Genomic DNA, 22,909 nt, shown 5'->3' with positions numbered 1-22,909 from the left:
AGGGAAATAGGGAAATGAAAAAATAGCTTTTTACTAGTATTGAGATTAAGAGACTCACTAAAAAAATGTCAGTTTGAATTATCATATCTCATCTGGATAATTATGTTCTGGAATCATCTTTAAACATTTGTTCTCTCATCCAAACTAAGTATGTTTGAAATCCCCTATTTAAAAATGTGTAGATCATAGTCAAAACACAATTGTCTACTGACAAGATTTCCTTGGTTTCTAATGTCAAAGGACCACTTACACAATCGCGACATGAATCAACCTAATAAAACCATACGAGGGATTCACATAATTAATTCAGCATAATCCTTAAAGAGAGCTCGTTATATATCCTAAATGTCTCAATTCTAATGGTTACAAGATCAGCCATGCTAATGATTTGTGTGAGAGCAAACAATACTATTCTAGCCAGGTATCTTGATATAGTTCATGAATATCCTATGTCCAGTTGTCACGTGGTTAAATCCTCTGCTAAGAAAAATGCTCGGATCGAACGTGTGATGACTTCAACGCTTGGGCAGAAACGCTGAGCAGCCTTTGCTTGTGCAGTGGAAGTATTTTGCAACAACTTTAGATTGCTTGGAGGTTAAGAAAAGAAGGTAGGGCTAGGCCCCATACATGAATTGGGTCATTGTACTATAAGGGACAACATTAAATCATAGTCGTAGGTATTACATGGGGAAGACCAGGGATGATACCAAAGTAACAAGACGAGGGACAACGCGCACTAGGATAGTGGCGCTCCTGCGCCTTGAGGCCTAAAACACCGTGCGCGCCTGCCGTCACCGACACTACAAGTGTGCCCCTAGGCCATGCACCGCGCGCTCGTGGGTCATGACACTCGGTGCAAGCGCCAGTCCGTCACAACTTTGACGCTCCATGAAACACCAACACCCGTGTTGACACCGCTATGCTCGGTCCGCATTGACGACGCCATGCTCGGTACCTCAAGCCTTGGCACCGCAACCATCTCAGCACTCTCTGCACCAATGCCTTAGTCTGCATGGCATGCATGTGAGCGGCACTTATCCCCTCCACTCGCAGGCCCGGGCAACTCGTGCCAACGTCTGCACCTCTACCACCTAGCATGTGTGTCCCACGCATCTGCGTAGTGCTTGGTGCTCGTGCATGTGCATCCTTGGCGGCCTGCACACACAACATGCGCTTGGCCTGCCTTGATCCGCCCCACTTGCATGCCAACGAGCACCTAACAGGCATTGGCATTAAAGATCATGGCCGGGTGTCACCACCGATGATGCGTGTGGTGTTCAAGCTTAAGGACTCAGTCCCTATTCTAAGTACACGTACAAGTCATCACAATTAGCATCCATGCCTCTGTGCAGGAATGCCACCTACTCTGGGGCCTTACACTAATGGAGACTGGCATGGTAGAAAATCCCCTCTTTACTTATATATTTCTTCAATACACGCCTAAACCAATTGGCCATAGATGACGAGATATGTCTGGGAAGGTCCTATACATGTTTGAGTTATGCTACGACACATAGAAGTTTGAATTTCTATCTTATGACTTTATCTTAAGTTTAACTTTTCAGTGATCATTTTATCATATTTCCTTAGCATTCAAATATGTCATAATAATTAGGTGACTAAGGAATTTCTATTCAACTATGTGATTAAATGTCTAATATGGACATTAATCAAATATGCATTATTTTAAAAAAAATTCATGAGCTATGGGGCATGCTATGATGTAATTCTCAACTATATTGAGACTAGACGTACCTCACTCATTTCACTTTGATTTATGGTCCTCCCAAGAGAGGGATGCGGCCCAACCAAGGACTGACATGTTCAGGAACATGATGATAACTGCTATGATGTTATCGATGATGAAGAATAGTTGAGCAGTCCTTATAGAGATGCTTATTCGCAAGGGCTAATTAGACTAATGTATTTTTTAGAGGGGATTTCCTTATGGGAATTATTTTCCAATGCAGGATGCGGAAATGAAGTATAATGGGACAAGATAAACATCAGTTTCTCGTAGTACGTAGGACAAACCAATGTGCTAACTAATTCTATTAATAACAAAATATAGTGGAGCTACTCCAAAAAAAACATCATGCTCATAATAGTGTTTCTGTTGTTCTCCAAGGAATTTATGTGCGTAATATGAAAAAGATACAAATTAAAAGAATGCTCTATGACCGTGAAGCGATTTTTATTGTAATGCTAAATGGGCCGAGAAGAGCCCACACGTCGAATCGAATTGGGATCTGGTAAGTCTTTGCCGGCAGTTGATTCAAAGCCCTCGACGAACTCCCCGAGAGAAACCCTAACCGAGGTCTTGGACTGTTGCCTGTCGCGGTTCCCTTGATTCTATTCTTGCTGCCGGATCATTGACTTTGGATCTCCTAATAGTTTGCGAGTTCGTTGCGGATTAGCAAACTCGATCCTACCATGTCTCAGGTATCCCCCCTCGACTTCTCCTTCGATTTGGGAAAATCAATTGCTTTCATCTCATTCCAGAAAAAAAATGTACGTTTGTTTATACTCCTGAGATTCCTTCAAAGTTCTATTGTTTATGACCGCGGGCTTTTTCAATGACGCTGAGATTTGAGGAGTGCTCGTTTTCCCCTCCGCTCGACGATGATTTTGCTAGTCGACGCACTTTCCTGCGCTATCGGGGAACTTAATCTCGCTCAATCTCATGTAGGTAGATGGTCGGCACTCATCCACTGCTGGAAAGCGAGCCCGAACCGATGGTAGTAAACTTTTAGCTTCTAAACTTTATCGGAAAATTCATTTACTCATCACTTGGCTCTCCGACTGTGTTACGCTTAGGAGCGCGCCGTGAAGATGATTGGATTTGCCCCAGTTGTAACAACGTCAACTTCTCATTCAGAACGACTTGCAATATGCGTAACTGCACCCAACCTCGGCCTGCCGACCATAATTTTGTAAGTTGGTGGACTGCTGGATCCTTGCACGCTTGTATTGTCGAATTGAATGCGAATACCCTTTCTTGAGTATATATTTTTTTAATTTACTAGTGTGGGAGTCCCTGAAATTGTCTTCCCGCAGTTTCGAAGTTTACAATAATTTTAGGAACATGGTGTGCCACAGTTTTTTGTCCTTGACGCGTTACAGTGTAAAATGTAGCCATTTCATCTGATGCTAATACTTTTTTGTAGCGTAATGAGCGCAATTTTTGTTAGGCGTTTCTGTTTCATGTATTTAATTACTCATTTCCATTTTATTTTAAGAAAATCGGTGCCAAGCCCTTGCAACCCACACCACCGTACACTTCATCTGGCTACATGGGCTCTATGACTCCGTCGATGTATCTTGGAGCTCCGCCATATGCTACTCTTCTCAATGGATCAGCTATGCCGCCCTATGACATCCCTGGCTCGGGGTATCATTACGATTATGGTAGTCGCCTTCCTATTGGCAGTCCGTACGGCGCATTGCACATGTCTGGTCCGCCGCCCTATTCCCCAGGTGGGATGATTGGAACAGGTATTTTTGTACTAATTATCTTTTGGTCGATGTGTCGTTTTAGATTAGACGACACATTTGGAGATTTCTCGGTAGTTTCATTGGGCGTTATTTCTGAGCAATTATCATACCGCAGTTCTTTAGGTGGAAATACAGTCACGATTATCGTGCCGATTACTCACTGCGAGATTTTTGCAGGTGGCATGTACGGTATGGCGCCTCTAATGAATCGGTATGGAATGGGAATGCCAATGGGGCCGGGTGCCATGGTATCGCACTGTTTTCTCTTTGTTGTTATTTGAAATTTCTTCAATTAATATGATGAGTTGTTCTCCATACCCCCATGTGCAAATTCAAAATTTTCATTCTTCTAATCGATCTGTTAATTTTTTTTCTGAGACCTTGTCTGGAAATTATATTGTTAGATACCCAGGATGGCGTTATACCCAGACGAAGGCTCCCAAAAGAAGAGCGCAGGTGCAGTCCTTTGTTTTCTTATTGACCCTCATCTGTAGCAACGTCACTAAAACGTCTTTCTTCATAGATCGCGAGAGCGACTGGACTTGCCCCAGCTGTGGCAATACCAATTTCGGGTTTCGGACGGCATGCAACATGAGGAAATGCAACGCCCCTCGACCTGGTTCTCAGGTTAATGTTGTTCTTAACCTAACTTTTATTTCATTCCGTAGCTCCTATTCCCATATAGTTAATTTCTTTGTACTTTAATGGCATGATATTTTAGTATACGTGAAATAAACTGCTTTGCTTTCGCCAACATAAATCACGAATAAGGCTGGTGAAATAAGCAGCGGCAGTTGGACCATCTGTCTCTTATGTCTTGTAAGTCGTGATCTATCTTTAATGCGAAACCCTCCTTGTCATTTATCATTTCTCCGTAAGTGCTGAATTTGGCAGGCAACACTTGACACACATTCAAGTGTGTTGTTTCTTATTTATAATAAAGTATATTACCTCATATCTTTAATATTCACTAAATTTAGGTCTATTCTGAATTTTTTCAATTCAACTAATCTGTATAATAGTCTGGAGCTACATTAGCTTTTCCATTTCTTGGTTTCGTCAGGAAGATTTTGAATATGCTTCTGCGCTCCCCTTAAAACTTCCTCGTGAGAGTGGTTTGAGATTTTACTGATGCCTCTTATTTTGGCAAGCAGACCTCCACCAAGCAGGAGACTGCCAAGCCATCCAGTAAGTAATACAAATGATTTCATTTCTTTTTACGTTCGTTCAGAATCTTGATGAATCTAATGACTATGCAGAGCCGAAAATGCCCGAGGGCAGCTGGAAATGTGATAAATGCAACAACATAAACTATCCGTTCAGGACGAAATGCAACAGACAAAACTGTGGAGCAGAAAGACCGGCTAACGAGTCAGCAGTGGTAGCTACGGAGGACGACGTCGAGGTCTGTTGTTATATGCTTACACTTGTGCAAAGTTTGTTGCTTTACTTGCTCACCTGTGTTTTCCGGGATCAATCTCAAGAGTGTCTCAAACATTCTATTTTAATGATATCCAATGATGGTGTGTACTTAAAAAATCTCATCTTCTGTCTTCGTTTTTTCCTTTTTCATATTTGCGCCTGCATTGATTCTTTACTCTGCTACTGTTCCAGTGAGGTCTGTAAACCATTTGAGGTCAAGATGGTCAAAAGTAGTCGTCAGCCCGCACCAATGTGGATGTTTGAAAGGTCAGTCGTGTCGTGTAAGTCGGTGAAGTGGTTTGGGTTACTCTACTAGCCCCAATCGGATCCGTCCGTGTCAAGTCGTCGTGTTAGCAGAGGCTCGAAGGTATCGTTCGTTACCAGGCACTGTCGTTCTCGATGTTCACTCCCCCGTGGTTGTTTTTCTCTTTTTCTTAAAGTTCATTTTTCAAATTTTACCCATAGTGACGCCATACTAGTGTTGAGTCGTTTTGATTTGCGAGTAAAACGTCGGACAGATGGTCTCTCCCAATGGTTACAGTTCAAGCTATTGAGAAAGATAGTTTATGAAGTCTGTGTGAAGAGTTCAGGCGGCGGCGGCCTTGTTCCTCTTGATGAGGTCGTCGCGGAGCACGCGCCTGAGGATCTTGCCCGAGGGCGATCTGGGCACCGCGGCGACGAAGTGCAGGGCGCGTATCCGCTTGTAGGAGGCGACGTTGGCGGCCACGTACGCCATGATGTCTTCCTCGCTCTCTCCCGCCGCCGGCGCCAGCACGACGCAGGCCGCCGGGATCTCCCCCGCCTCCTCGTCCGGCAATCTTGATTGAGCATATCATAATCAGGTTAGAATGAATCTCTTCAGAACATCATCAAAAGACAAGCAAACTGAGGGGGGGAGGGATTTTACGGGAACACGGCGGCGTCCTGGACCGAGGGATGGGAGAGCAACACGTCCTCTAGCTCGGCCGGCGCCACCTTCGGACGGAAATGTCACTCTTGCGGTCGGTCACTTGGAAGGCCAAACGGGCATGAAAAAGAACAAGGGCTTTTTCTGGGACCAACCTGGAAGCCCTTGTACTTGATGAGCTCCTTGATGCGGTCGACGATGAAGACGTCGCCGTCGTCGTCGATGTAGCCGATGTCGCCCGTGTGGAGCCACCCCTGCGCGTCCACCGTCCGCTCCGTCTCGTCCCTCCTCTTGTGGTAACCTGCGCGGAATAGTGCCAGAAAAAGATTAGCAGACGAGGGAATGAATAAATGAGCAAGTGAATCAAGACCAACGGTGGCTGACCGACCGAGCATGACGCACTGGCTCCGGACGCAGAGCTCGCCGGGGGTGTTGCGGGGCAGGGAGCGGCCCGTGTCGGGGTCCACAAACTTCACCTCCAGGTTCGGGAGCACGAACCCGACCGAGTTCTTCTTCGCGGCGCCGCGCCCCTTCCCCGGGTCGCCGTGGGTCAGCGTGATGCAGCTGTGCTCCGTCATCCCGTACGCCTACACCACCAGAAAGAAACGCAGGAGGAGTCGGGTATCTATGATGGATGGATGGATCGATCGATTGATTGATTGATTCACCTCCTGGATCTGGACGGCGGGGAACTTGGCCTCGAAGGCAGCGCGGAGCTCGGGGGCCAAGGGCGCGGCGGCGGTCATGACGGCGCGGAGCTTGAGGCGGGAGAGGTCCCAGTCGGCGGCGGCGGAGCTCTTGACCATGGCGAGCATGATGGGCGGGACGATGGGGGCGAAATTGACCTCGTGGCGGGCGAGGACGTCCATGAAGTCGCGCAGGTGGAAGCGGGTCATGACGACGACGCGGCCCTTGGTGCGCAGGGTGGCGCAGCAGATGCCGGTGATGCCGTAGATGTGGAAGAAGGGCATGAGCCCGAGGGTGACCGTCTGCCCCACCATCTCCTCCCCCACCCCGTCCAGCGTCGCGCACAGGTTCGCCACCAGGTTCCGGTGGCTCAGCATCACCCCCTTGCACCCCCCCGTCGTCCCCGACGAGTACGGCAGCGCGCACAGGTCCGTCTCCCGCACCGCCGCCGCCTCCCCTCGCCCCGTCGGCCCCGCCCGGTCCGCCGCCGCCAGCAGCTCCTCCCAGAACATGGCCCTGCACTCCCCCGCCGGCCGCTCCTCGCCCACCACGATGATCGGCACCCCCATCTCCCCCACCTGCTTCTTATGCTTGCTCCTCCGTCACAAGGCCAAACACAGACCACCAAAATAAATAAAATAAACAGGAGATTTTCCTTTTTCTTACCTTGGCGTAGAACTGGGCGTCGGTGACGAGGAGCTTGGCGTCCGCATCCTGGACTTGCTTGGCGATCTCGGCGGGGAGGGCGAGCGGGTTCGCGCCGGAGAAGACGCCGCCGGCGGCCATGATGCCGAGGGCCACGACGGGGTAAACGGCGCAGTTGGGCAGCACCACCACCACCACGTCGCCGCGGCGCAGCCCCAGCGAGCGCAGAGCCTTGGCCAGCCGGGCCACGTCGCGGGCCACCGCCGCGTACGTGTACTCCTTCCCCGACGACGCCTCCACCAGCGCCACCTTGTCCGCGTACCGCTCCGCCCCTTGCAGCACAAACTCCGGCAGCGTCAGCCCCTCCGGCACGGCCACGGACCGACCCTTGAACACGTACTGCTCCTCCTCTTCTACCACGGTCCCCATTATCGCCCCGGCTGCCTTGTTGTTGCTCTTCTTCTTCTTCCTACTCCTCCTCCCGTGATGGACCCAGGCCGAGGAGGGCTCTCCGTACTTATAAAGCGCCGCCTTGCCAAGAGATGACGAGCCGGGAGGGAGACCGCAGCTCCGAGGGAGAAGGGAAGAGGGGAAGGCGGTGAGGCTGAGCATACCAGCAGCAGGTGGGTCATGTCCCCTGCGTGCCGCGAGGGAGGTAGATGAACCACGCCGCCGGCAGAATGAGCCGCGCCACTCTCCGCCAGGGCCTTATTTATACAAATCCACGTCCGTCTTCCACTCTCACTCCTTCTGCCCCGTCCACCTGCAACTCACCAAAAACACAAACCCAGGGGCGAAAGAGCGGTCGACAGGATGATTCTCACTCAGTTCGCCGGCCCTGCGATGTGGCCAGACAGAGCAAGCAGGCTTTTTTGGTCCTCCAAACCTCCGACGCCATGAGATTTTTTCACGTCCACCAAACCGCGACGCACTACTTAATGGCGTCTTCGGCCTTCGGCGGGGGCCCAACCCCGGCCTAATGCCTGCACTTGACCATGCGCTCATCTCCTGATAAGCCGCGATGTGCAGGCATGGCAGGCCCCTTCACCGGGGCCTGGGTAATCCAAAATTGGAATCTGGGCGTTGCTGTTGCTGGTGACTCTGCAAAGAAGCGAGAAAAAAAATATATTCAGTGCACGGAGAGCTCCAACAAGGGTACTTCTTTTCTACTACTCTGATACGTACTACCTGGGAGAAAGTAATCGGATGCTCTGGGCGGTGAATGAAGCCGACGCCCGATCTGGGTCCTCTCGGCTGGAGAAGATACGGCGAAGAGGCCAAATAGACAGCCTGATTGCCGCTGAAAGAAGGCACCAGCGCTTCTGCAGGGCCGTAGCCGACGGCGGCAGACGGAGATCTCGCCCCCGCCCAAGACCCGTGGACATGCTGAGGAACAGGCGATTGTCGGTGCTCCATCGGCATCTGCGCGACGTGGGTCGCGCCCAGCTGCGGGAACTCCGCGTTGTAGTTCACCGCGGGACTGTACAGCGGTTGAATGCCGTACCCACCTCCACCGCCGAACCCAAACCCCGGATCGAACCGCTGAGCGTATCTACAACGGCAGACGATTCATCTCGGATCAAAAGAACAGTCGAAACTTCAAATCGACGAGTAGAGGAAGAAGAACAATCGACGAACCGATCGTAGTTGCGGTCGTAGTCGGGGTCCCTCCTGTCCAGTTCACGATCGCGGAAGATGGCAACCCGGTTGTACAACTTGTATCTGTTGAGGATGTTGGGATCCCTCTCAATCCCGTCTCTGCCGGTGTTTGATCCGCTGTTGCTTCCGAGAGACTCGCCGGATCCGTATCTGATGATATTGAGCTCGGAAAAGGGTTTCTCCTCGGGCTGGCTCGCCAATCCAGGACTCTGTTGTGGGAAAGCTGAGGATTCTACAGAGGGAACATCGGCTTCGGCTTTCGCAGCGTTGGCGGTGCCGCTGAATATGCGGGCGCGCGCTCTGTTGTACTCTTCTTTTCTCTCCTCCACGCTCTTGGCTTGGTTTGCTCTGGACGAGGAATCCGCGTCGAGAAGACTACCACTTTGCGGGTATTTCTGCGGTCTTCGTTTGATGGCGACGTTGACCATGCTGCCGCTACCTTCATCCTTTGGTAGGTTTACGGGGATATCCGCCAGGCGAATTGGGGGAAGTCGACTCGAGGGTGTCTTGCGGAGGAAGATTCGGGAGCTTGAAATGTCGAGAGAGCTGCTGTCAGGCATGGCGACGGACTGGAGAGAGTAGTGCTGAGCAATCCGGTGCGCCGCCAATCGAAGGTAGGAATTCGGCAGAGGCTGTAGCTCTATTTGTTGCTGCGTCGGATTGCTGAGGAACTTTTCGATGTCTTGCTCCATTCGTAAAACTACACCAGAAACAAAGAGGAACTTTTTAGAATCAAGCGTATTGTTTGTTGTATGTTTGCTCTCAAGAATTACAAACATGGATGTGTGCACATTTTGAGATCAGCCTAAAGTTCGAAGACAAAAAAAAGAGGGAGACAATGAATTGCCGAGGTGAAGTATAACACAAGACAATGTACTACGAGAGAGTCTATTTTAAGGTGAAAGAAAGAAAGAGCAGCCCGTTATGCGACACAATGGGAAAGAGGGGCTGGAAGAGAAATCCATGAAAAAATCTTAAGAGAACAAAGGAATCGACTCAAAACAGGGAACGCCGACTGAAATAACAAACAAAGAAATCGAAAGAAGCTGACTCAACCCTGTGATCTTGAGTACGCCATAACAACCGAACAGTCTAGTTCCGGGAAACTAAAGAATAGTTGGATAAATCTCCTGTATCTGAATGAAATGCCTTTTTTTTGAGATATCCGAATGAAATGCTATAATAGCTTTACAGTGGTCCAACTTTTCAGTGAATACTGAACCACACAGATGAGTGGGGCACTGAAGCTCAACGTCAGTGTAATAGATGAAGGACATTCTCATCAGAGGCAATTGTATCGGAAACCAACAAAAATAAAAAAAACAAGAGTCTGTTTCTGCGCAACGAAATTATATCAGCAGCCCCTGGAGGAGTATCGGAACATTTAAATCTGAAAAAAAACAATGGACGAAGCTCACTGTCTTCGACAGATCAGAGAAAATCCCTCTGTTTTACAGTTTAATTGTCATATATAACCCCGCGTATGACCCATAAGAAGGATCACAGAAGAGAGACACGCGGAATCTGGCACAGGAATTAGAACTTCGCTTCGAATCCCATTTCACTTAAAGTACAGAAAATCAAATAAAATTGTAGCAATACGACATGGCCACGGGCACGAGACATAGAGTGTAAATGTCCCCACAATTTGACAATTAACCGAAATCTTTCCGCTAGCTTGTAAGAACAGTCGAATTTAAACCTTCCCATCAAGATTTCAGACGCAGAGTTTATGAGCTATAACATCATCATCATATCATCAACTTACTCGCAAGTCTCTCCCGCGGCTTCTCCAGAGCCTCCTTCAGAAATTGGTCAACCTGTTCGACCGCCGCCCCCTGCAACGGAGAAGGCTCGAAAACGGGGGCATCCGCCGACGAAGAAATCGAGGGCAGTGCCGGCCCTTCGGCGAACTCCCCGGAAGAAGTCTTCTTGCGGGGCGGGGGCGAAGAGATAAGCAAACGGCTTACGGTCTCCTCCAAATCCGCGAGCTCCCAAGAGTCGGGAGGCCCGCCATCACCTTCAGAGCCCTCCATCACCCAGCAAATCAGGCAACAAGAACGGGGCTGCCAAGAAAGAAAAACCCGCCAAGATCACAATCAAAGAAGGAAAATGGGGAGATCCAGAAGCGCAGTATATGAAGGCGACGCCAGACAGACGGGCAGAGAGAGGCCGACCGTTCTAGGGTTTCGCCGCCCACCGTCGTGACTGGGAAGGAGCAGCGCGAGAGAGGACAAAAGAGAATAGGTGAAGCTCGTCCCCTCCTCCCACACAAACACTCGGAAGGCGACGACTGGTCGGTCCTAATGGGCCAGCCAGGGGAGTAGCTTAATGGGCCGGCCCAATAGCTACTTCCTCTTCCTCGGCTTCGTCTTCTTCGTCCGGAAGCAATGGGTGTTGGAGTCAGCTCCGCCTATGCATGCGGAGGAAGAGGATAGATAAACAAGGGCGAACGCGTTTTCCCCAGAGCTTCTTCTGCTGCCCACACTTGTGCTCGGAGAGACTACCCGTCTCCTTGTCCTCCATTGGAGAGCGCCACGTCGGCCCCAAACCAAGCTCGCTCACGCGATTGTCGTCTTTTTCTCTACGGTTGCTGCCTTCTAAGAAGAAGAAGAAGAAGCCCAAGAAGGAGAGGAAGAGGAAGACGAAGGAGTAGAGGAGGCAGAAGAAGAAGAAGAACAAGAGGCAGAGGAAGAGGAAGAAGAACAAGAGGAAGAGAAAGAAGAAGAAGAACAAGAGGAAGAGAAAGAAGAAGAGGAAGAGAAAGAGGAAGAAGAAGAGAAAGAGGAAGAAGAAGAGAAAGAGGAAGAGAAAGAGGAAGAAGAAGAAGAACAAGAGGAAGAGGAAGAGAAAGAGGAAGAAGAAGAAGAACAAGAGGAAGAGAAAGAAGAAGAAGAAGAGGAAGAGAAAGAGGACGAGAAAGAGGAAGAAGAAGAAGAAGAAGAGGAAGAGAAAGAGGACGAGAAAGAGGAGGAAGAAGAAGAAGAAGAGGAAGAGAAAGAGGACGAGAAAGAGGAAGAAGAAGAACAAGAGGAAGAGAAAGAAGAAGAAGAACAAGAGGAAGAGAAAGAAGAAGAAGAACAAGAGGAAGAGAAAGAAGAAGAAGAACAAGAGGAAGAGAAAGAAAGAAGAAGAAGAAGAAGAAGAAGAAGAAGAAGAAGAAGAAGAAGAAGAAGAAGAAGAAGAAGAAGAAGAAGAGAAAGAAGAAGAGGAAGAAGAAGAAGAGGAGGAAGAAGAAGAGGAAGAAGAAGAAGAAGAGGAAGAGTAAGGACATGGCGGGTTCTCCGGAGAGAGAGGAAAAGAGGGAGTTCAAGGGGATCCGAATGAGGAGGTGGGGGAAGTGGGTATCGGAGATTCGGATCCCGCGGAGTCGCACAAGGATATGGCTGGGCTCCTACGACACGCCGGAGAAGGCGGCGCGCGCCTACGACGCGGCGCTCTACTGCCTCCACGGCGGGCGGGGCCGCTTCAACTTCCCCGACGAGGCGCGGCCGGTCGTCTCCGAAGAGCTGCGCCAGGCGCTGTCCAAGAGCGATATCAAAGCCATCGCCGCGCACTTCGCGGCGGCGCCGGCGGCGGCCCGCCTGCACCTGCCGCCGTCTCCGCCGCCCCCTCCGCCGCCTCAGGAACACCCCGCCGCCGCCGACGTTGACTGCGGCTCGCCTTCGTTCGGCCTGGATGACTTCTTTCTGAGAGACCCATCGCGCCCGTGGGACTTGCTCCTATGACTTAAGCGCTAACCTATCGTCTTTCCTCTAAACTCCTCGGGCGATAACCCTTGTAAAAAAACACCATCGCTAGCTCCTCCTCCGCCGCCGCCGCCGCCGCCGCCTCCGCCGCTGCTAGAAGAGTTGCATGCCTCGAGAAAGGAAGCGAAGGTGCTAGATTGGAGGACACGTTTCGCTGTTCTTGGGGAAAGACTGTTTAGCCGGAGGTAATCTACGTTAATTCTACGGTATCAACGTCTTCGCCGCGTGGAAAACGAGAGGCTATTGTTTGGTTATTCCGAGGCGCACTTCTTCGAGACGATGAGCTTCTCTTGTAGAGGAAGAACAAAGACGCTGCATGTTTGTCCCTTACTCTATAAAGGTACGATAAAATTTAAGCAATATGAGCGACTGATGAAAGAAGAAGACTCGAAAGGCCCATGCGCCTTCCCATCTGGCGCTTCGGTATGTAGATAATATAGATAATCTTTTTGGATTCATGTTAGACGCCTTACGAATGAAAAAACTGTCGCATTCTTTCTCACGACGCAACCTTCACTTCATGCATCTCTTTTTCCATCTGGATCGATCTTAGTACTTGGAAAAGGTGTTCTGCTTCGAGATATCGGCTAAGTTATCCTACCGTTCATACTCCCTTCTTCTCTGTTCTCTTTCCTTTAGAATTCGCACTGTATACAGGAAAGACAATGTAAATCAAATTTAATCCTTCAAGGGGCCAAGTAAAACTTATCACACTAAATATCTGCTCGTCCACTGCTTATCTCTCTCCACCGTTCATAAAATAGACCCATAATGCAGCATTCAACATTAGCTTTTTTTCAATTAATGGATCATAATTCAACATAGTTGAATAAACATTCCTTTAAAACCTCTAGAACTGATGAGGATACTATTATCCAAAGGGGTGGAGGGATTGTGAATTGATTTTGCATTCTCAACAAATGTAGCCCACTTAAGACCTAAAAAACCCATGATTTGGCCGTATTTTCGGAGTTGGAAAAGAAGAAGTCCAACGACAACATATTTGGGGAATAAAATATTTGCCCTTGTCACTGACAATGCGGTCTAGAACAATGAAAAGTCTATTATCTACCTGGGCGAAGCTATTTTTTAATATTTGAAAGCTATTCCTAACATGAAATCAAAGTGTAAGAGGTGATTTGATGTCCTATCATAATGAAGTCTGGGAAAGACAATATTTTCTGTGAATGTTATAATAAATGTCTTGAAAACCAAATGATGATACGATGACCATATCATTATAATGACACCCCTCTCTAGGTGGACCATACGTATCATAAGCTACATGTTTATTAATTAAATACTGAATCCACAGGACACTCAAGGCCCATATGAAAAGAACATCATGGTTGTACATTAATGGGATACCGATAACATTAGGGAAGTATCTATAACCTTTAATCTAAAATATGACCATCGGCATTGATTTGTTTGATCCTCAATAGAAAGACATGGTATGGCCCAATGTGAATGCAGTGTTATTCCATTAGATAAGTTGCATGGGCATAGAGTTGGTGAATCCCTAAACGAAAAAGGCCCCTAACTAGGCGGCATTCCTTGCCCAGAGGCCTGCCTGCTTATTGGGAAGGTTTGTCCGCATTTTTGGCTCACGACATTCTAAGGACTGAGTCATAATGGATAGTGATATCCAAATACCTGATCTATTAGGCCATTGCCACTGTCGGTGGTGATTCACGCCAGACTGCGCACGTGGCCGTCCACGCCCCGGGCGGGACGGATCAGGTACGGTCTGTGCGTGCTGGGCGCGCGGGCTGATCAGCGTGTGCGCGCGCGTCAAGTGCCGCGCGCCAAAGCCAAGCGCCACGCGCGGACGCCAGCGCCGAGCGCTGCACGCGGGAGTGAGAAGTGCTGCGCGCGGGTGCGGGACGCGCAGGCCAGGCGGCATGCCGTGGGTGCAGCGCGCGGAGTTGTGAGGGATGCCGCGCAGCGGCCGCACGGGCAACGCGTGCATTGCGTGTGCGGGGCGCGCGGTAGGGAGACATCCCGCCAGGAGACTAAGGCAAGTGGCGCACAGAGAGCGCCGAGACGGCACAGCGGGCGCGCAGCGCTCCTGCGGGTAGTGCTGGGCGCGCAACGCCCAGCTCGGAGGTGTCGAATGCGGCGGCGTCGCGCAGACTGCGCGCTAGAGTGTAGACATGGGTGCTGGTGGCATGTGTGATCGTCAAGGCACGGGTGGCGTGTGTGATCGCCACGCCTGCGGGCGCGCGGCGCCTGGCCCGGCGCACGGCTGAGCGGCAGAACGGGCGCGCGCGCGCGGAGTGGCGGCCTTGAGGCGGTGCGACGACATTACCTCGACGCAAGGCGCCTCGTCTCGTTCCTTATAACACCCCTCGTCTTCCCGCATGTATCCATGATGTCATCTTCAAGATATTAATGCAACGACCATATTCACTGACGGTGCCTAGCACCACCATCTCCTCTAACCCCACTATGCGATCTTAAGCAATCTCAAGAGCTTCCGCTGCAAGAGATCAAGGGTGCTCAGTGTTCTGCCCAAGCACTGAGGCCGGCACACGCCAATTCCGAGCAAACCTATAATCTAGATCAAGGGTGCTCAGTGTTCAGTATTTTAGATTAAAACCTTTAATCTAAAATATGACCATCGGCATTGATTTGTTTGATCCTCTATAGAAAGACATGGTATGGCCCAATGTGAATGTAGTGTTATTCCATTAGATAAGTTGCATGGGCATAGAGGTGGCGAATCCCTAAACGAAAAAGGAAATTATTCAATCGCAAAAGATTTTAAATTGCATTAGCCATGGCCTGATACGCAGAGTTAACACTCGAGCAAGAAATCATCAATTGATATATGATATCAAACGATACACTGTTATCCCCGCGTATTTAAATAGTAGCCAATGATGCATCATCAGGTAATATGGTATATCTGAGAGCTCATAGATAGTAAGATAATTAAGATTCTTAAAATTTTTACTTAAAAACTATTGACTCTAGTAGAGATGAATATTTTATGAAAATGTTAATTTGTATTCCCCGTAATCCACTCGAGAATTTTTTTTCTATTAGGTGCACCTACAAATGATAGACTTTACCTCGCCATGACTTTGGATCTTACTAGACAGCAACAGTCTAAAACTTACCCGCCTTGAGATGGGGGAATTAATTTCCACACATCATTTCCTTTCAGTAATTACATTATTTTCATAGCTGTGAACCAGCCTCCATGAGCAAGACATAAGAAACATTATAAGGGACATTAGTTTTTGAAAGGGTAGACAGAATATTGAACAAAAACGATATAGATGTTCACAGTAACATAATTAGAGTTTGGATACCAATAACAACGACACGAATAGGATGAAGATTAGAGTTTCATTTGTATTGTGTTTCGTCGATTGAGGTCACCACCCAAAAGATTGATTTCACTATTGGATGAAGTGACTTGCCATGGCAGAATCGCCCCCGATTGTGGAAGAATGGATCAAGTAATTCCGTTTTTAGAGTTGGGGATTAGGGTTTCTTCATCTGCCTTGTGCTACGATTTTGGCGTTGATTCTTCAAATGTCCCTGGCAGGCAGCAGGATCTGCTTCAGAGGAGAGTCATCGTCGGGGACGATTTCTCGTGGACGTGGGGGGCTGATGGGGACTTTCCTCTGCGTTTCGTCGGAGGGGTAGACGTGAGCTGCGACAAAGACGATTCCTCAATCGCTTGTGGTGCGCTCGTGGTCGTCGACGTTCTACAGCGGTTGCCCCGTGGAGAAGCTGGCGGTGGCCCTCCCGTAATCTACGAGACCCACGAAATCGTCCGCCTCTCTGTGCCATACGTCTCCGGCTTCCTCGCCTTTAGAGAGGTTTACCATCCTGTTTCTGTTCTTGTTTATCTCGACTGTAATCACATTAGACTGTTTGGATGAGATTAATTTTGCTACGTCCATCTATGTTCTTGTTTTTCTTGATTCAAATCATATACGACTCTTTTGATCATTTCTCCCAAGGTGATGACTGTTATTGCTGCCCCAGGCTCCTGTTCTTCTTCGGCTGCTGGAGAAGATGAAACGTGAATCCCCTTCCTTCTATCCTCAAGTAAACTGTTGGACCCGCCCTTGAAATCTATGTCTTAATCTCTGAGTTCTGGTCAGCGCTCTGATCTGCTATATCTATGTATCTTCAGGTGCTGATGGTTGATGGCAACGGAGTCCTGCACCCTAAGGGTGAGTTTTTTGAGCAAGTCACGCCCCTTTTCTCTCATTTGTATGAATCATCAATTGTTTATGCACGCAAATTCCTTTTTTATAACAGTTACGTGTTATTGTCTCTGGTTGGTATGCCACTGGCATATCGATTTTGGCTTGTTTCAGAAAGTATGATTCCTCATTTGAGTGTTGGGAGAGATATTGAAAGAAGAAACTTAGTTGTGCGCATAAATGTTGGAGATTCTGGACAGACTGAATAATAGAAATCGAAGGATGATCTTGGCTGCCCTACCTCATGTCGGTACGACCTGTATCAATTTGGCTACAAGATTCCTTTCTTTGAGGTCTCACCTCTTATTTATAGGCGTTCTTTATTCCTTCTCCCACTCCCAGTCAAGATTGGGAGTTAGTGGCCACGTCAGCACAAAAGGGAATACAAAGTCTCCAGATGTTTGTTGACTGGTCAACACCCCTCATTTGGCTACACCCTCTCCTTTTCTTACATACTTTAATTGTAACCGTATTACATTCTTAGTAGGAAAAGTCCAGGATCCTTTAGTAAACTCTTGGAGTCGACCTCTTCAGGATACTATACTCAAAATTTTAACATATCGTCATCTTCCTCCCCGATTATTTATTTCCCTGACGTACGTGGATGTGAGTTGTTCTATGTTCACCTCTTCTCTCTTATGTGCAAAAACTGTGGTTGCCTTGCAGGTTTCGGCCTGGCTTGTCATCTTGGGGTTCTTGCAAATCTTCCAACGATTGGTATTGGAAAAAATGTGAGTCTAGTTGGTATTCAATTTAATTTTTTGGTGAACACTTTAGATGAGAGACCTATCTTAAACTACTTCTACAAATATCATTGTTTAATATTCATTTGATTTCCATTACTTGATGTACACATTGGTGTTCTATTCCACTTTTTAGCTGCATCATTTTGATGGCATTACAATGTCTGGTGTGCGGGCGCTCCTCCAAGGTCTTGATGAGTTATCTAAAGGTGTGGTTACGTTAGTGGGAGAATCGGGAAGAACCTTGGGAGCGGTAAAAAATATTAAATCATATCTCATGCTCAAGGGCTCGCTAGTGGGGTTTATTTTAATGTTTCTCTCACAGGCAATGAGATCAAGTACTGGTTCCTCAAAGCCCATATTCATCTCAGTAGGCCATCGACTGTCCCTCGATTCTTGCATCAGCATAGTTAATATGTGCTGCATGTACCGAGTACCAGAGCCAATCCGCCAGGTGGCTTCCCTATTTTTTCTTTCTTCTAATTAGGATTCTCCCTGTTGAAATGATAGAGTTATCTGTTTATTTCAGGCAGATATAAGATCGCGACAGCACATCCGGAGTACCTTACAGCGTCTGCATGAATATGAATCTGACATTACTTCTCTGTGATCCACCTCTGGCATGATATCTGCAACATCTGGAGAGCGTTTTCTATGCGCCTCCTTCTCTCTCTGACCTCCCCCTACAACTTGCAGAAGCACTGACCATCCCAATGGTAACCATTTATTGTGGCAATCAAAGTCAAGTGTCGCTTGTTGGAAAAGTGGAGATTTACTGTCTGATTGCAGATCAATTGAAAAGTTTACTGTAAGAGATTCAACACTTTGACTTGCCCCGGAGTAAGATCTATGAGTGAAAGAAAATCCCAAAGAATGAGTGGCCCAACCAAAAGGCCCATCCTGCAAATGCAGCAATTTAAGTGGGGCTCGACAGGAATTGAGATGTAAGCAACCTTAACAATCACTGCCTCTCTCTAGCACTCGTATCTCCTCTTCGTTTTTTTTCCGCAGGTTCGGCATCGTTCCCTGAAGAGTAGCCACCTTTCTGTTTGTGATCCTTCATCATCCCCTGTGATTCTCGCTCCTCTTTCCCTGGGAACTTCTCTCTCTCGGCTCTTTAACCTCCCCATCTATGAATCTGGAAGGATTTTGGATCGAAAAGATTATCCTATTGAACGTGTTTTGGGCCATTGTAACTACTCCAAATATATTCCTTTCTGGGATCATATCAAGCATCATGGTCAAAATCCTATTTCCATTTACTCCGCGAGCTGAATCTTGCAAATGCTTCACAGGAGCTACGATTTTTTTGATACTTGTCTCATGAATTTCCTGAATTGCTTGATTGCACTGAATTCTGCACCCGATATAACACCATAATCTCTTTACTTTTTTGTTATTCTTTTACTGTCTACAATAAATCTAATCTTCAGCAGATTTATATCCACATTAATCACTGATTGGTTGGACTTCAAGCAGGGTGAATTGGTGGAAACAACCCCACTCTCTTGCCAATTGTGCTGTAGGAATAAAAAGGCGCCCTTGTGGACACCCGAAGGAGTGGAATGACAACAATTATTTGACATGAGAAAGCACCTCTTCCATGGGGGGTGAGGTTAGGCAGTACCCCCTATAACACCCATATCTGATAAAGAACCGCCATATAGATTAGTTTTATTTCTGAGAAATGCCCTTCAACTGCTAAAACTGTTTCAATCCTTTCCTTCATGGTTCCGCAAAACCCTACGTGTCATGTAAGGTGAAACTTTGTGAACTTTAATAATTTTTTTCTCATTTTACCGTGGGAAAACCTTTGTTGCACTGGTGTCCCATATGAAACCCCTGTTAACCTGGATATGTCGCGTACTTTGCTGCTCCAACCCACACTCAAGGTCACTATCTTATGGCCAGTCTCCAAATAAAATTTCGTATTATTTGGCATTGTTAATTTTGCACCCAAAGCCACCGCCATTGCGTGCCTCTTGCCATCTGCGCCCGTTAGCAAAATAAGCTGAGATTAAATAAGCTGAAAATGTCCACTCCTATTTTCAGAAAGGCCAACTCTCTTAAGGGATAGTCTCTTGTTATTTTCTCTGAGGATAACATCTTCCCCCTCCATATTAATAACATATCGTGCAGATTTTAAGAAAGATCAGCCTACGATTATGGATGTTTTTTTTGTCGTTCCCTCAAGGATAACAAAATCAGATGTGAAACAACATCCCTAAATGTCAGTTTAAGTGTTGATGATTTTCCCCGCTTGGGTCTATCTGAACCCCATCATCAAAGCTAAACAAATTGGGACGAAGGCATCACCTTTCCACTAGTATGATACTAAAATTAGATCTAAGGTCTATAAGAACATTGAGGATTCTATTTCGTACAATATAACTCATAATGCTAGGGTTCATTGGCTCTTTTACCCTCTTTGATGACTTCTTATTTCTTGATGATTTCTATTTTACATTTCAGATAAATCATGGGGGCATTGGGTTGAGGATTGTACCATTTCACACCCAAGATCATCTTGGAATTCTTGTGATCTTCCCTTCTACCCACATCACTAGAAGGTTCTACGAGCCTGGAGTTCCCTGTTCATTCTATTTTTTCATGAATCCCATTATTTGACCATTCATTAATCCCATTGTTAGTGCGTCTGCAAGCTATCGTACACTAGTGTTGAATCAGATACGTATTTTCTTAGCTGAAACTTGCTCTTGGATAAAATGAAATTCAATTTGATGTGTTTTGTCATTGAGTGAAACACCTGTTTGAGCTAAACAAGTGGTCCCAAAATGATCACAAGACAGAAAATTGATAATGAGCGTCAAATTGAACCCAGAGGGCTTTAGAGGCAGCATTGACTAAGGAATTAATTTCACTTTCTATCCTTGTTCTTGGTACTGTAGGTTAGATTTTTAAAGTCTAAGAAGGTACGATTTTTCCAATATAAAAATAAAAGGCACATATTGACCTTTTATCCGTCTGATCGTCTTCCTTTCAAATAATGAAGTACATGCATCAAGGTTTACCGGTCATTGAGGAATCCATTTTTTTTACAAGATTTGTTAACAGCAAATTCTATATCTGATCTTTTGACTTTTAGCTATTGAAGTGATCCTACTATTTTCATGTAATGTATCCCACCGCTCAAGTTATTGTCTTCGCTAGAAGATACTAAAAAAAGTACAAGGTGTCAACAATGGCTTGGAATTCTCCTTATTAGAATGATATAGTAATGATACAATATACCTTATTTATGCTAAAAAAATTCAACACCAAGAATCTAATGTTCATAAATTAGGGTTAAAAATAAGGCTTCTAGTTTTTGCAATAATATATTGTCAACATGAGCATAGGGCAAGGGTCTAATCCACAAGGAGAAAGTATTGAATAAGGGATTTATATATTTAGTTTATATTTTTGATTTTTTAATATTTATTTCATTATTTTAATGAAAAATAATAAAATAAAGTTAGTGGAAGTTTGATCAAAATAATGTTAGGAAATTCGTAAAATATTGATCATGTCCACCTGATTTAATCTTTAAAATTATAAAATAAAATTTGAATCTTCATAGAAAATTTTAGTTGAACATAGAAATTAGTCTTAATTTAAAAACCTTAGCTGGCACTTAGGGAGAGATAGGTGATGTTGATGTTGATGGTGTGAGCAGGATGGATCTGATGAACAAAATACCATCACTGATTGTGATGGAGATTGTGGATACACGCCAGTGAGGGGTGAAATAGGGGCTAGTGACGGTGAGTTTACCATCATTGGTGGTGATGGAGATGCAGGTGGATACGCACTTATGAGTGGCAGAGTTGGAAATGGCATGTATAGTAATGGAAACCTAGACAGTTGGCGATGATAACCTACGAAAAAAGATGAAGAAGTAAGTCCGAAGGAGATGAAGATCACACTAGCATCATTGTCACATTTCCAACGAGATGAGTGGAGCTTTTCTTCATGTGCCTTGATCTGAATGTCACTCATTCACTCTTTGAGTCCAAGAGCTAACAGAAATAAGATTTTGAATGAGCAAATAACTCTACTAATCCGAGGGTGCTTTCATACTAAACAGGGGGTTCTATTGATATATAAAAGATAGCGGATAGATGAAACAACCCTCAAACTTTCAGCCCAAAACTCCTGGATCATTAAATATCATCATTTGAATTCGAAGAACTCTTAGCCATCCAATTATCTCTCTCCTCTTATTTATATGGCAGATTGTCAACATAGCACGTACTTCTAGGAGAATGAAAATTCAACAAATTCATTAAATGTATTTCAATCAACAATAAACGGCGAGAGACGTGAAGCAAAACTCAAAATTTCATCCAAACATTCCTTCTAGATCATTACATATCACAGTTTAACTTGAATCATTCTCAACTTCATGATAGTGTCAAATGTTTGATGTCCCTTAAATAATTCCAAAAAGTATATTTTAATTCATAAAAATATTTGAAAATATTTGAAATTATAAAATTATATATTTATGACAATGATGCCAATAATTACCGTAAAAAAACAAAATTCCATAAAATCAGTATATTATTTGAGTGCAAAATCAATTAATTTTTTTAAACTTGATAAAATACACATAGAATCATTTAAGTAAAAATATAAAAAATTAAAATTCATGAAATACGTCCTCACTTTCATAATATCGATAGGTGTGCATTTATCGTGAAAGACATTTGATGTTTATTGATGACTATAAGGCAGGTGTGCATTTATCGTGGTATAGTCTTTATGTGGCCAACGAACCCAATCATATATTCTACATCTCATTAATTATTCATTAATACATTACAACTCATTATAGTGCATGTGTGATGCTTATACTGAAGTCCATGAATACATGATCTAACTTTGAAAATATGATGAGATCATAATACGTATATCACTATTCTTTAAGCATGTTCTCTAAATATTCTTATTCAAATAATACTCGAGAAGAAAATCACAGTATCTTAAATGGAATAATACTGTAAAGTCTCACTCATATGATGAATATAGTCAGCTCCATAGCCATTGGTGTGGAGACGCCAATGATAGATAGTGGAAGCTCTTTAGAGAAATATTTATTAAATTGATCTGTACGAATCCCTAATTAGTATTATATCAAACTGTCAATCAGGTTGATTCACCTTACGGTTGTGTATTTGATTCTTAGACTTGAGACATTAAAGATGTCTTGTGGACGTAAGGTTGTACTACGAGTTCATAATCATGGAATACTAAAAAATCTTGTTACAGCCCATGAAGAAGTTCACAAAAATGATTGAGTGGTCAATATGGGATTGCCCACCCCCCAGATAAGAGGCGACATATCAAGGAAGATGTGGTGAAGTGGAATAT

At 45.8% G+C, this 22,909-nt stretch overlaps 5 protein-coding genes across 11 annotated transcripts; 3 read left to right on the top strand and 2 right to left on the bottom strand.

Moving 5' to 3' along the window:
* The first annotated feature begins 2,246 nt into the window (after positions 1-2,246).
* LOC144712985 (Ran BP2/NZF zinc finger-like superfamily protein) lies at positions 2,247-5,377 on the top strand. 3 transcript variants are annotated; one of them, XM_078587431.1, is made up of 10 exons: positions 2,251-2,442; positions 2,690-2,738; positions 2,818-2,933; positions 3,240-3,477; positions 3,673-3,743; positions 3,900-3,951; positions 4,019-4,122; positions 4,650-4,683; positions 4,755-4,900; positions 5,110-5,377. In XM_078587431.1, the coding sequence occupies exons 1-10, from the start codon at positions 2,434-2,436 to the stop codon at positions 5,110-5,112; spliced, it is 822 nt and encodes a 273-aa protein (XP_078443557.1). In that variant the 5' UTR covers positions 2,251-2,433; the 3' UTR covers positions 5,113-5,377. The 3 variants fall into 3 exon arrangements, with proteins under 3 accessions (XP_078443558.1, XP_078443557.1, XP_078443556.1); XM_078587430.1 differs by having other exon boundaries at positions 2,252-2,442; positions 3,240-3,495; XM_078587432.1 differs by lacking the exons at positions 4,755-4,900; positions 5,110-5,377 and having other exon boundaries at positions 2,247-2,442; positions 3,240-3,495; positions 4,559-4,683.
* A 16-nt stretch (positions 5,378-5,393) lies between these two features.
* ACOS5 (acyl-CoA synthetase 5) lies at positions 5,394-7,768 on the bottom strand. The gene is made up of 6 exons (XM_078587427.1): positions 7,178-7,768; positions 6,493-7,089; positions 6,213-6,411; positions 5,980-6,125; positions 5,825-5,892; positions 5,394-5,735 (listed from the first exon to the last, which is right to left on the bottom strand). Exons 1-6 carry the CDS (start codon positions 7,766-7,768, stop codon positions 5,504-5,506), a joined length of 1,833 nt encoding a protein of 610 aa, XP_078443553.1. The 3' UTR covers positions 5,394-5,503.
* A 346-nt stretch (positions 7,769-8,114) lies between these two features.
* Positions 8,115-11,144, bottom strand: LOC144712984 (uncharacterized). 2 transcript variants are annotated; one of them, XM_078587428.1, is made up of 5 exons: positions 10,993-11,144; positions 10,584-10,881; positions 8,795-9,515; positions 8,342-8,708; positions 8,115-8,257 (listed from the first exon to the last, which is right to left on the bottom strand). In XM_078587428.1, exons 2-5 carry the CDS (start codon positions 10,849-10,851, stop codon positions 8,201-8,203), a joined length of 1,413 nt encoding a protein of 470 aa, XP_078443554.1. In that variant the 5' UTR covers positions 10,852-10,881; positions 10,993-11,144; the 3' UTR covers positions 8,115-8,200. The 2 variants fall into 2 exon arrangements, with proteins under 2 accessions (XP_078443554.1, XP_078443555.1); XM_078587429.1 differs by having other exon boundaries at positions 8,119-8,257; positions 8,345-8,708.
* Positions 11,145-11,683: 539 nt separating this feature from the next.
* Positions 11,684-12,609, top strand: LOC144712986 (Integrase-type DNA-binding superfamily protein). Its single transcript, XM_078587433.1, has one exon. It carries the CDS (start codon positions 12,088-12,090, stop codon positions 12,541-12,543), a length of 456 nt encoding a protein of 151 aa, XP_078443559.1. The 5' UTR covers positions 11,684-12,087; the 3' UTR covers positions 12,544-12,609.
* Positions 12,610-15,851: 3,242 nt separating this feature from the next.
* Positions 15,852-20,167, top strand: LOC144713145 (endonuclease V family protein). Of its 4 annotated transcripts, XR_013583964.1 has the most exons (11): positions 15,852-16,034; positions 16,124-16,400; positions 16,570-16,632; positions 16,721-16,760; positions 17,460-17,524; positions 17,673-17,789; positions 17,862-17,990; positions 18,066-18,252; positions 18,326-18,480; positions 19,016-19,151; positions 20,009-20,167. XR_013583964.1 is itself a non-coding variant. In XM_078587649.1 (8 exons), exons 1-8 carry the CDS (start codon positions 15,997-15,999, stop codon positions 18,144-18,146), a joined length of 810 nt encoding a protein of 269 aa, XP_078443775.1. In that variant the 5' UTR covers positions 15,852-15,996; the 3' UTR covers positions 18,147-18,798. The 4 variants fall into 4 exon arrangements, 1 of the variants encoding a protein (XP_078443775.1); XR_013583963.1 differs by having other exon boundaries at positions 18,066-18,480; XR_013583965.1 differs by having other exon boundaries at positions 18,066-18,480; positions 19,013-19,151.
* Positions 20,168-22,909: the final 2,742 nt, after the last annotated feature.

The sequence above is a fragment of the Wolffia australiana genome, chromosome 15 (genome assembly GCF_029677425.1).
Source record: "Wolffia australiana isolate 7733 chromosome 15, ASM2967742v1".
Classification (NCBI taxonomy): Eukaryota; Viridiplantae; Streptophyta; class Magnoliopsida; order Alismatales; family Araceae; genus Wolffia; species Wolffia australiana.
Note: the sequence above shows the minus strand (reverse complement) of the source record. Positions and strands in the feature narration are given on the sequence as shown.

What these genes read in the sequence shown, in the direction of transcription:
- LOC144712985 (XM_078587430.1), top strand. An exon ending in AAAGCGAGCCCGAACCGATG is followed by an intron (nt 2,739 to 2,817) that starts GTAGTAAACTTT and finishes TGTTACGCTTAG; the next exon opens with GAGCGCGCCGTGAAGATGAT. An exon ending in CCCCTCGACCTGGTTCTCAG is followed by an intron (nt 4,123 to 4,649) that starts GTTAATGTTGTT and finishes TTTGGCAAGCAG; the next exon opens with ACCTCCACCAAGCAGGAGAC.
- ACOS5 (XM_078587427.1), bottom strand. Translation starts at nt 7,768, where the DNA reads ATGCTCAGCCTCACCGCCTTCCCCTCTTCCCTTCTCCCTCGGAGCTGC. An exon ending in CCGCCGTCCAGATCCAGGAG is followed by an intron (nt 6,412 to 6,492) that starts GTGAATCAATCA and finishes CTGGTGGTGTAG; the next exon opens with GCGTACGGGATGACGGAGCA. An exon ending in GAGCCAGTGCGTCATGCTCG is followed by an intron (nt 6,126 to 6,212) that starts GTCGGTCAGCCA and finishes TATTCCGCGCAG; the next exon opens with GTTACCACAAGAGGAGGGAC.
- LOC144712984 (XM_078587428.1), bottom strand. Translation starts at nt 10,851, where the DNA reads ATGGAGGGCTCTGAAGGTGATGGCGGGCCTCCCGACTCTTGGGAGCTC. An exon ending in TACGACCGCAACTACGATCG is followed by an intron (nt 8,709 to 8,794) that starts GTTCGTCGATTG and finishes CTGCCGTTGTAG; the next exon opens with ATACGCTCAGCGGTTCGATC. An exon ending in CGATTACTTTCTCCCAGGTA is followed by an intron (nt 8,258 to 8,341) that starts GTACGTATCAGA and finishes GCTTCTTTGCAG; the next exon opens with AGTCACCAGCAACAGCAACG.
- LOC144712986 (XM_078587433.1), top strand. Translation starts at nt 12,088, where the DNA reads ATGGCGGGTTCTCCGGAGAGAGAGGAAAAGAGGGAGTTCAAGGGGATC.
- LOC144713145 (XM_078587649.1), top strand. Translation starts at nt 15,997, where the DNA reads ATGGCAGAATCGCCCCCGATTGTGGAAGAATGGATCAA. An exon ending in CGGAGTCCTGCACCCTAAGG is followed by an intron (nt 16,761 to 17,459) that starts GTGAGTTTTTTG and finishes GTTGCCTTGCAG; the next exon opens with GTTTCGGCCTGGCTTGTCAT. An exon ending in CGGGAAGAACCTTGGGAGCG is followed by an intron (nt 17,790 to 17,861) that starts GTAAAAAATATT and finishes TTTCTCTCACAG; the next exon opens with GCAATGAGATCAAGTACTGG.